Here is a 12466-nt window from a genome sequence, read left to right as displayed (position 1 = left end):
ACCGGACTCATGGGTTGACCTGGGTTTCATTCTCGGAGATGGTCGCCTCGGGTCGGCCCCCTTCCTTCTTTGGGTACAGGTCCCCTGGGGGGTTCGGCTTTGTTCCAGCCCCCTTCACTTCTGGGTCCGTGGTACTCTGGTCTCTGGAGATGCTCCGCCATTGCTGGATCCTCGTTCCATCCCGATCCGGGTGATACGGATCTCTTGAACGGATCAGCGCCGGTGGGGCCATCTCTCTCCGACCTAACCTGTCTAGGTTTAAAGCGGGGTTCCATCCGGGCCGCGTGCTCCCCCCTTCCCGATCTGTATAGCGTTGGTCTCTCGAGAGCTTCAGTTACCACTGAATCCGCTCTCTGTCCCGACCCTTGCTGTCCAGATCTCTCGGGGTGCTCGGCCCTAGTCGGACCTCCCTTCCGCCCTGGCCTTTCCCGGCCTTCGGGTGGCCTCTCTGGTTCTCCGGTACGTCCATAAACTCTTCGTCTCTCGCCCTGTCTCTGGATCTGGTGGAGGTACTGCCGCTGCGCCTGTTTGGCCGCCTGTGGCGAGTCCCGGGGGCTCGCCTCGCATTCCTCCTCCCTCTCGTCCAGATCCCATAGACTTTGGTATGGATTGTAGACGGGAATCGCCTCTGCTGGGGGCCTCTGGGCCGGTGCAGCCGTTCTAGCCGGATGCTGCCAACCTTCCGGGTCAACTCCAGATTCTCTTCGACATGTTTTTCTAAGTTGTCTGCGTTTTTCGTGTCCGGGTGCCCTATTGCAGCCAGCAGGTAGACCTACTGCTGCGGGCCGTAGGCGTTTCCCTGGTCCTGCCTGTAGGGCGTCCCCTGATTTGCTTGCCTCCGCGGACAACTTCTTCTCCGGTGGCCTTCCTGGTTCCACCCCCAGCATCTAGCCATTTCCTTTTTCTTGGCCCCGCTTTCTGGAATAGGCTGCGGCCGATGGATGTACAACTTTAACTTGGCCACTTCTTTGGCTAGGTCTGTTACCGAGGTCAACAACAGTTCGAGGGTATTCGGTGTGGTCCTGGCCACCACAGCCGGCTCTTCGAAGGCCCGTTCTCCTTCGCCCTGCCCTGTCTCATCCGGTTGGACTGCCCGGGCGTCCGACCTGAAGGGTTGGGCTTGGTGAGACGCTATACTAGGTTGAACCTGCAAATACTCGTTCCCTGCTCTCATGGCTGCCTCTAACGTAGGGGTAGGCACCGCTAGCAGATGTCTCTGTAAATAAACATTACCCAGCGAACCACAGAAAGTGTCCACGGCCATCTCTTCTTTCAGGCAATCCGACATTTCCCCGAATGCGATGTCGGTCAGCTTCTCTATTTGGGTGGCATGCTCGAATAGTGTGGCGTGCTGGTCCTTCTTCAGGCCCTGCAGTTTGGCTCTGGCTTCTTTGGGCGTCAGTCCAAACCTGGCCCGGAGGTTGTTAAATACGGCGTGTATGGTCTGCCTGTGTCCACAGTCCTTAGCCTGCCCTCGCAGTCTCTCTCGGATGTGTAGCAGCGCGGACCCTGGCCCCCAGTCATTTGCAACGGCTACGTCGTTGAACTGTCTGATGAAGGCCTCTACATCGCTATTCCCGTCATATTCTGGGGCTCTGAATGTTTCTCTGGGTGCAGGGGGTCTCTGTGTTCTCTGGTTGGTGAGCAGTCTTTCCAAGACGCCTGTCAGTCGCTCTAGACCTCCTAGTCCCTCCGTTCGGAGAGCTTCCGGTCGTTCTGCGCTGCGAGTCCGTCTGGCCATACCTGCGTCGTCTTTAGTCCCCGTTAGTTGTCCTGTTGTGGGTTCAGCATATCCCACTGCTGCCACCAGTGTAAAGGATCTGACCCCGGTAGCTGAGTCAGCTTTACTTCCTAACAAGGGAAACGCAACCTGAGCTACTGGCCTGCTTTGTCCGAAGCCTGATTGACTTGCCTGTGGCGGTCAAGTCAGTCCAAGACAAGAACCTAGTAGTCAGGCCTGCTCCGAAACCAAACCCCCGGCCTGCCTTCTGGATCTCTATCTCAGGCTAGTCCGGATCCACTAGTGGCTGGTCTTAGGACTGGATCTCTTGTGCCATGGCACACCCGATCGAGTCTAGACAAAAGCCGTGGATCGCCTCCTAGCCTTCTAGAGTCACCCTGGCAGTTCCGTCTGATGGTTACAATGAGCCTGCTTGTGCAATCGGTGAGCCAACCAGGCAGGCGTCAATAGAATCAGTTCGTACGAGTATGTAATAGTTTTATTAATGATAGCTTCAACACAAGTGTTCACAAGTATGAGTGGTATCAAGCACACCTTGCCTACTTACTGCGCTGGCTTATATAGCCAGCGCCTATGGTCTAGCTCCGCCCATCAATCTATTTATAGCACAAAGGATGTACAAGATATAATAAGATTAGTACAGGATAAACGTATGATTATATAACAAAAAGGCAGTTCAGGAATATGATTATATAATAAAAAGGCAGTTCAAGAATGCGATTACATAACATAGAGGAAGTTCGGGAGGTTCGGGCAAGTGCTAGTGAGGATATATATATAAGTGCAGTAATTGATATACATGTATGTCCCGGTCCTCCACACTATATATATATATACGCTATACATGCTATATATATACACGTTATACATGCTATATATATATGCTATACATGCTATATATATACGCATGCTATATATATATACGCATGCTATATATATATATGCATGCTATATATATACGCATGCTATATATATATATATACGCATGCTATATATACGCATGCTATATATACGCATGCTATATATACGCATGCTATATATACGCATGCTATATATACGCATGCTGTATATACGCATGCTATATATACGCATGCTATATATACGCATGCTATATATACGCATGCTATATATACGCATGCTATATATACGCATGCTATATATACGCATGCTAAATATATACATGATATATATATACATGATATATATATACATGATATATATATACATGATATATATATACATGATATATATATACATGATATATATATATATGATATATATCTACATGATATATATATCTACATGATATATATATCTACATGATATATATATACATGATATATATATACATGATATATATATATGCATGATATATATATATATACATGATATTTTTATATATACATGATATATATATACATGATATATATATATACATGATATATATATATACATGATATATATATACATGATATATATATACATGATATATATATATATGATATATATATCTACATGATATATATATCTACATGATATATATATCTACATGATATATATATCTACATGATATATATATCTACATGATATATATATACATGATATATATATATATATACATGATATATATATATACATGATATATATATATATATACATGATATATATATACATGATATAGATATACATGATATATATATACATGATATGTTTATATATACATGATATATATATACATGATATATATATACATGATATATATACATGATATATATATACATGATATATATATACATGATATATATATACATGATATATATATACATGATATATATATACATGATATATATATACATGATATATATATACATGATATATATATATATATACATGATATATATATATACATGATATATATATACATGATATATATATATATGATATATATATCTACATGATATATATATCTACATGATATATATATCTACATGATATATATATCTACATGATATATATATACATGATATATATATATACATGATATATATATATACATGATATATATATACATGATATGTTTATATATACATGATATGTTTATATATACATGATATATATATACATGATATATATATACATGATATATATATACATGATATATATATACATGATATATATATACATGATATATATATACATGATATATATATACATGATATATATATACATGATATATATATACATGATATATATATATACATGATATATATATATACATGATATATATATACATGATATATATATACATGATATATATATATACATGATATATATATATACATGATATATATATATACATGATATATATATATACATGATATATATATATACATGATATATATATACATGATATATATATACATGATATATATATACATGATATATATACATGATATATATATACATGATATATATATACATGATATATATATACATGATATATATATACATGATATATATATACATGATATATATATACATGATATATATACATGATATATATATACATGATATATATATACATGATATATATATACATGATATATATACATGATATATATACATGCTATATATATACATGCTATATATATACATGCTATATATATACATGCTATATATACATGCTATATATATACATGCTATATATATATAGCATATATATATATATAGCATGTATATACATGATATATATATACATGATATATATATACATGATATATATACATGATATATATATACATGATATATATACATGATATATATACATGCTATATATATACATGCTATATATATACATGCTATATATACATGCTATATATATACATGCTATATATATATAGCATATATATATATATATATAACATATATATATATATATAAACTTCAGTGTTTGTCTATTTGTTATACCCTTTGTCCAGTTATAGCAATTCAAATCTAGAATTGAAAAAACTGCATGGCACTAGATTTGATCTTGGGACATCAAGATCTAGAAATGGCAAACTTAACCATTAAGCTACACAGAATACAATAGATTTATTGGGCAAATAGTCATTAGATTGGTTAAGATACTCATGCGTAATGCGCTTGCTTGGGGTTAATAACTAGCACTGTTTACCATTACGAGTAACGATTGTTAAGCTGGCCCAAACGCAAGTAGTTAGTTGTTTTAGTTAAGATTTTAGTAAAGATCTAACTTTCCAGTTAAATTACTCAAATTCATTAGGTAATGATTCTACTAGGCATTCATCTAGTACTATAATAAGAACAGTGTCTGCCACTCTAAGAGCGTTAAAAAAAAGATTTATCAGGCACGGGAATCAATCCCATATCATCAAATCAAAAAGCAGACACACTACCACTACACCACTCGGACGTCTAACTGCTGCATGCATAAACACTAGCTTTAGCTCTTTTGCTCATATGCTAAGCGCAAAAAGAGTCAATTGTGCACAAACTTATTACTCATGCCGATCTCTCAAGGTGCACAATACTGCCAAGCATGCTAGTATGTTATAATGGGTTGTGCTGCATATTAAGACGGAGTAGTGTTGACAATGGATTGTTTGCAATAATCTCTGGGTTAAAACACTCAAGAATTGTAGCCAAACTTCTACAGTGCTAAAACATTTGCGTTTATTTTAGACAAATGTTAATTACTGTATAACAAAAAATATCTGCTATAGCAAGCCCATCGGCGCTTCTTTTACCTGTTAGTCTGAAGTCAATTATTTATGAAAATAGTAATCAAGTTCAGAGTGCATGGCAAGGCAACATTTCCTATCAGTTGCAGGCAGCATGAGACAAAGAGTTTGAGCCTGATATGCTTTCTAGCAGTTTCTACTGGTGAATATCGTATTATCATTTAACTGAGTGTTACAAAATACTTCAAACAGTCTACTAATAAAAAAACGCTGTTGAATTTTAGATGAGTAAATTATGTGTCAGTATGTATTAGATATGTGAGGGACTATTGGTAAATTCATGAAACACACAAATAAGCTTTCTAAACAAACTTTCCTCACAGTTGGGTAAGTAATGAATATTTCATGACCCATCAGTAGAAATACCAAATAAAGAATTGTCTTCTCGTTCATTTAACAAGCATCAGGACAAGAGTGGATAACTTTTTCTATTATACAGTCATATTTTATCAGTTGAGAATGAGAGCTTAGAATCTTCAGAATGGGCACTTAGAATGGACGCTTAGAATGGATGCTCCATACCAGGATTGTTATTACTGCTCAGCATTCTATGCACCTTTTGAAAACCTATTTCCGAAGTAACACAGCTTTTCAACCATTTACACAATATTTCTGAGCCCAATATGGCAAACTGAGAATCTGCACCTTAAATTTTAAGAGAATATATATGTGCTACGAACTTTACATTTTTTTTAGCAATTGCTCTTCAGAATAGGTGCAGTAGGGTGAGTGACACCTGCAGGTGAGTGACACCTGCAGGTGAGTGAGTGATACCTGCAGGTGAGTGAGTGATATCTGCAGGTGAGTGAGTGACACTTTCAGGTGGGAGAGTGACACCTGTAGGTGGGTGAGTGACACCTGCAGGTGGGTGAGTGACATCTGCAGGTCGGTGAGTGACACCCGCAAGTGTTGAAAACTAGTATTTGAAGCTAGTAGGTTGTGGGTAGAGCCCCTAGTAATGGCAAAAGTTATAACAACTCAGGTTGATTTTGCGGCTATCTCCAATTTCATCTTACACAGAAACAATTTGCTATACATTGCTAGAGAACATTAAACAGAGGTTGCTATTTGTATAAACTCAGCCACATTCTTAAAACCAGAATAACCACTTCATTACATACATGTATATACATTCCTCTAATATATTGTATATCATATTTATATATCATACGTTTAGCTAAGCACAGTCAAAAAATGTAGCAAAAAACTTATTTACCTGATCAGGCCGACCACCCTCATACTAGAGCGTGAATGCGATGCAGTTGTAAAAAGTCGCCTCCACATATAAATCCCCTTGAGCTTGTGACTGCGCAGCTAGTTACGGTGAATCACTCCACAGCATGTGTACTTGTGTTCTACCTGCAAGTCAATTTTTCATTCTCAAAAAATGTATAAAAGCAAAAGACAAGAGATCTGAAGTATTTTAAGTTAATAAGAATATGTTCATTCCTTCAGTGTAGATCAACATAGTCATAACCATACTTAGGCCTACATAATTCAATAAATGTGTTCACCAGATGTGTGGCTTGGTTATTGAAACTTCCGGCAAAGACGTTGAGTAATCTTATTACTAAAGATACTGATCGTGTGTTAGGACAAAAACTGTTTGTCCAAGAAGAGTAAACAAGCATACTAGTGAGGAGTAAACAAGCTGCCAATGAAGAGTAAATAAGCCTTTAACATGCAACTGCATATAGCTTGTCTATTGCAGATGATCAGGTTCATCTGTAACAGATTGTTTATATTTACCATTAATGAAGTTTTGCTGAAGAAAATTTCTGTCAGATCAGTAATGGAACAACGTGGTTAGACCAGAATTGAGAGTGATTTGAGTTCTTAAATTTCTGATGCTTGTTATCGGTGTAAGCTCAACAACAAAAACAAGTAAACACAATATTCAATATACCCTCAAACTTTGCATACTGCTGCAATTAGGACGGCAAATTCTAAACTTGCAACATGTACACTATCCTGACATAAATGACTCCAAAATGTATCAACAAAAATGTTGAACTTTTCGCATAAATGGTAGCAAGACTAAATCAAAACTTATTAAATCGGCAACATGCTAAAGAACTGTCAGCGTTCAAGCTTTTGAAAACTCAGTTTGGGCCAGTTTGCAATTTCTAAGTACATGTTCGCCAAATTGGAAGGTTTGCCCAATCCCGGTTGTCACTTTAACAGAATGATTACCCTTAACATAGCGAAAATCCTTGCTGTGGCCTGGGTGTTCAAAAACGTCGAAGAAAACAGTCACCATTAAATTACCGGGTAAATGTAGATACTGTACAGGCAATCGACGTGTACATTCAAATGGTCTACTCGTTCGCACTAGATCTATAAACCCGTGTTACGTTCGCGAGCACACTTCATATACTTCTTAGGTGTCTCTATTAGCGCGCATATAAAAAGCTTGAGAATTATTTTTACCGGCTCGCTGAGCTGGTGCGAACCAGTGCACTCACAGCCACTGGCTTTAGGTAGGAATAATTTTTGCACTCTCGGGTTGCATTACATCGTAATCTGCTAAACACTATTGAAAGTTTATGGGCTTTTAGCACCCTAATGCATCCAATATTCGCCAAATGCTATTTGTACATCGTAAGTTTAAATCGTCAGTTGCAAATGTGTAGCATTGATGATACATGTACTTCATTTTTGCCGATGTTTGTAATAATTCACTCTGCTTATCTTATCAAAGTCACTGTTGGCATATGAACTAAAAGTGACTGATTTTTATCTTTTGATTGGGTTTGATATGGGCTGGTATAAACAATACAATATATATACGTAGTTATTCCCTTTGTGTGTATTCACCATTAGACGTGTATAATAGGACTAGCCATTATATGATCATGTGTTGAGGGCGGGGCTTGTTTTCTGCTAAACTATAAATCATTGTAACCCTTACATAACTAGCCACTTTACCCTTTTGAACTTGCTTAAGCCCTCCCTCTAAAATATAAATATGTATGCATAGTTATATTCATTTTTGTGCACAATACAAAACAGACTACGGCCTTCTGTGAATTTTTTACAAGTATTATTTAGCTAGCAATCGTCTGCATTATCCAGCATTCACCATGCACCAGCAAGCTTCTTTAATAACCACTAGGTTGGCGATCTACTAAATTGCACCAGCGTCACAGTGCATCAGCAAGCATCACACTCAGTAAGTGACTAAGTTTGCAATCTTTTAGATTGCATCAATTTGGCTTGTTCTCTCTAAGGGATTGGGATAACACCTCGCATCAGCGGGATAGTTGTGTTTCCTTGACCATTTTTGCTTGTCAGGACTCCGAAAAAGTGCTTTTATGTTAAAAACTGGTAGCAAGCTTGACGTGGCGATTTCTGCGAACAGAGGGTCAGAGATCGAACAACCTTCTTTAGCTTGCTAACCAAAATCCATTTCAGGTTGAAAAGGTTTAATGTCTGCAAAGTCGCCACACTCCTTTTGCAATAATTAAAGTGCGTTTATATTATAATGATTAAAAATCATCTTGTTCTCATAATTCTAGGTTCATTATAATAAAAAGTTCTACACCCCATCATTACATAATTTTTTGAGAGGGATATTATTAATATAAAAGCAGTTGCAAACTCGGCAGTTAGGCTCTATAAAACACGGTTGTTATTAAAGAATATAGACAAGACTCATCAGTATTGTTTGCTAGCCAACAGACAGTTCAGCTTTGCTCTTTTGCTTAGACCTATTTCAAAGCAGATACAGAAAAACAATTGTTGTCTGTGAGTCCTTTCTCCTCCCACCGGCAGTGCCAGAAAGTTCTATGTGTATGTGGCTGTGTATGAACAGAAACGGAAAACTGCTTTCTAAAACGAAACATTTTTCCAAATTAAACACAATTAGCCAAGTCGAAAACAATACAAACTTTTGAAACGTCATAGTGGTTCAAATCGGGGAGGTCTCTGATTTCTTTGTGGTCTTTGTGCGGCCGCTGGCACATCGCTTTCTTATTGTCAATCCGAACTCATCCGACCCTAGTAGCAACTGCTCAAGGTATAGCTACCTCAGTGCATGGTGTTCTTGGGGCACCCTGTTTTGTTCTCCATCGAGTACATTTTCTTCTTTGTTCCCTCTTCTGTCACCACCTGCAATAGAAAAAAGGTACCGGTAGATTGGTACTGACCTACCAAATTAGTATTCTTCCTAGCTGCATCATCGAATTCACATGACATTAGCTGGTCAATCTGTTTTTTCCAGTTAACCTACTCATCCTGTAGCTTACTTTGTATGTTATAGGTGATGAGAGATAAACTCTGCGAGACTGCACCCAATAGCCACCATTGTATTCCTGTAGTTTTTAGCGAGAACTCTGTTGCCAACACTAAAAGATCAAGAGTGGTTCTGAGACAACTTAGTCAAGTGCTTTTTCTAAAACCAAAATGTTTGAAAATGTTGACAAACCTTTTGGTTTTCTGTTCACTGTCGGATAATAAGGGGCTGAAAGAATACTCTTGATGTCATTTCTCTAATTCTTTGCTCGGAAATGTTTTACTATTGTCAGACACTCATTGCTCATAGATACCATGGTGACCAAACACTGTTCATCACTTCTTTTGTTCTTGCTGTGGTGCTTTGTTACATCCAGATTACTTCAAGCCACTTGGAGTGAGCGTCTGCATTACTAGATAGTAGTCACCACAAAATTTAGCAGTCAACATGCGCATTTGATGAGGGTTTATCAGGCAAGGCCCATGAATTGTGCTTAACCTTTGGTAGTACGGCTTAATTACATTGGAAAAGCTCACACTTTACCATGCCCTCAATGTCTCAGTCTAGTTGTGGCCACCAGAGATGTTACCTAGCCAGAGATTTCAGCTTCGCAGTGCCATGATAACCTATATGCAGTGCTATGAAATTTCCGTTCGTTTCTGATAAAATTTTTGGTCCGTAGTGCTGGCTGTGGACATCTAGCATGCGTAAAACGCAAAACTCTAGCAAGCCAAGTTCTGTTTTGGATGCATTATCTTATTTGATTAGCCGTCCTCGGAAAAGAATAAACTGGTTTGATGACTTCTTTGGGCTTTTGCTGCCCAATTGATCATTATTTCAATGGTCTTTGTGGCCAAGGGCAACTGGGAAAGTACACTTGCAACATTCTTTGTTGCAAGATATTGTTGGATTTCAATAGTGTAGTTATCTAGCATTACTCTCATCTCAGAATCTTAGCAACTGCAGTACCGATAGGCCACAGCGGTTGATTGTTTAAATGAAGTACGAATTTCCTGCCGTATAAGTATTTTTGAAATATCTTTATACCTTGTATGATGGCGAGTGCTTCACAGTTCAGCAGGGAATAGTTTTACTCAGTTTCAGTCAGTTCATGCGAGGCAGAAGCTATTAGCATTTACCCCTCCCCTCTCTCAAGATCACCGCACTCAGTTCTTCGGATGATGAATCCACTGCAAGGTATAAATGCCCCTTTGGATTCTAGTGAGCCAGAACATTGCCTGCCCACTATTATTTTTTTGATAATAATGAAAGCATTTTTCTGCTCTTTCAACAGCCAGCAAAAAGTTTTCTGGCCGAACCTCTGCACGGAGGCTGCCATTGTTCATATGTTACACAAATATTTCTTGTTTTGGTTGATCAGGCCTGAAAACGAACATAGTTCCTGTTTATTTCTGGATGGTGGAGCCTCTTGTACAGCTGCAATCTCGATCTCATTTATTCAGATAACTCTCTTAACCATGACATTTCCCTGATATTAGATGCTCAGTTTCATGAACTCACACTTTGACAGTTGGAGGTTGAAACCCCTTATATTAAGTATGGACGCACGACTTACAGTTCTCATTTGCTATTGAAGAAAATTGAACAGACTCGTAATTATTGTTTGATAGCCAAAATACAGTTCACCTTTGCTTCTTAATTTGTAACTAACCCAAACTTATTATAGAAAGAGAATTGTTGTATGTGAGTTCTTTTTTCCACCATCGATGGTTCTAGAAAACTCTGGCCAATCAAAAAAATAGATGAAAAATCATGTGATAAAATGCTACAGTTGCAATCAGGACATAAAGAGGTTGGTACTGGTAAACCGAGGCCAAGTGCACCTAAATCATATATCCACTTTGTTAAGAGATGTGACACAGATGTAAATCACCTACATGTATAAATTAACCAAACACTTTTGCATTGCAATTAAATATATATGTATGGATATGCATCTTTGGAGGTTGAAGTTTCCATTAAAGCATCAAATTTTCTGATATAGCAGAGCTTCTCATACTTCTGGTCTTATCAAACCTCTGGTTTTCATTGTTGTTTGTCTTCTCATACTTCTGGTCTTATTAAACCTCTGGATTTTATTATTGTGTCTTCTCATACCTCTGGTCTTATTAAACCTCTGGTTTTTATTATTGTTTGTCTTCTCATACTTCTGGTCTTATTAAACCTCTGGTTTTTATTATTGTTTGTCTTCTCATACTTCTGGTCTTATTAAACCTCTGGATTTTATTATTGTGTCTTCTCATACCTCTGGTCTTATTAAACCTCTGGTTTTTATTATTGTTTGTCTTCTCGTACCTCTGGTCTTATTAAACCTCTGGTTTATATTATTGTTTGTCTTCTCATACTTCTGGTTTTATTAAACCTCTGGTTTTTATTATTGTTTGTCTTCTCATACTTCTGGTCTTATTAAACCTCTGGATTTTATTATTGTGTCTTCTCATACCTCTGGTCTTATTAAACCTCTGGTTTTTATTATTGTTTGTCTTTTCATACTTCTGGTTTTATTAAACCTCTGGTTTTTATTATTGTTTGTCTTCTCATACTTCTGGTCTTATCAAACCTCTGGTTTATATTATTGTTTGTCTTCTCATACTTCTGGTCTTATTAAACTTCTGGTTTTTATTATTGTTTGTCTTCTCATACTTCTGGTCTTATTAAACCTCTGGATTTTATTATTGTGTCTTCTCATACCTCTGGTCTTATTAAACC

At 37.3% G+C, this 12466-nt stretch overlaps 1 protein-coding gene across 4 annotated transcripts in view; it reads right to left on the bottom strand.

Annotated features, from left to right (window-relative positions):
* LOC137401016 (uncharacterized) overlaps positions 1 to 6861 on the bottom strand; it is a 38375-nt gene extending 31514 nt beyond the window's left edge. For all 4 annotated transcript variants that reach the window (XR_010979272.1, XM_068087358.1, XM_068087359.1 and 1 more), the window contains exon 1: positions 6719 to 6861. Coding sequence is in view for 3 of the 4 variants with exons in the window: in XM_068087358.1 (XP_067943459.1) it covers positions 6719 to 6786 (68 nt within the window). In the remaining variant the exon portion in view is untranslated. The remainder of the gene's footprint in view (positions 1 to 6718) is intronic.
* Positions 6862 to 12466: the final 5605 nt, after the last annotated feature.

The sequence above is a fragment of the Watersipora subatra genome, chromosome 7, assembly GCF_963576615.1.
Source record: "Watersipora subatra chromosome 7, tzWatSuba1.1, whole genome shotgun sequence".
Classification (NCBI taxonomy): domain Eukaryota; kingdom Metazoa; phylum Bryozoa; class Gymnolaemata; order Cheilostomatida; family Watersiporidae; genus Watersipora; species Watersipora subatra.
Note: the sequence above shows the minus strand (reverse complement) of the source record. Positions and strands in the feature narration are given on the sequence as shown.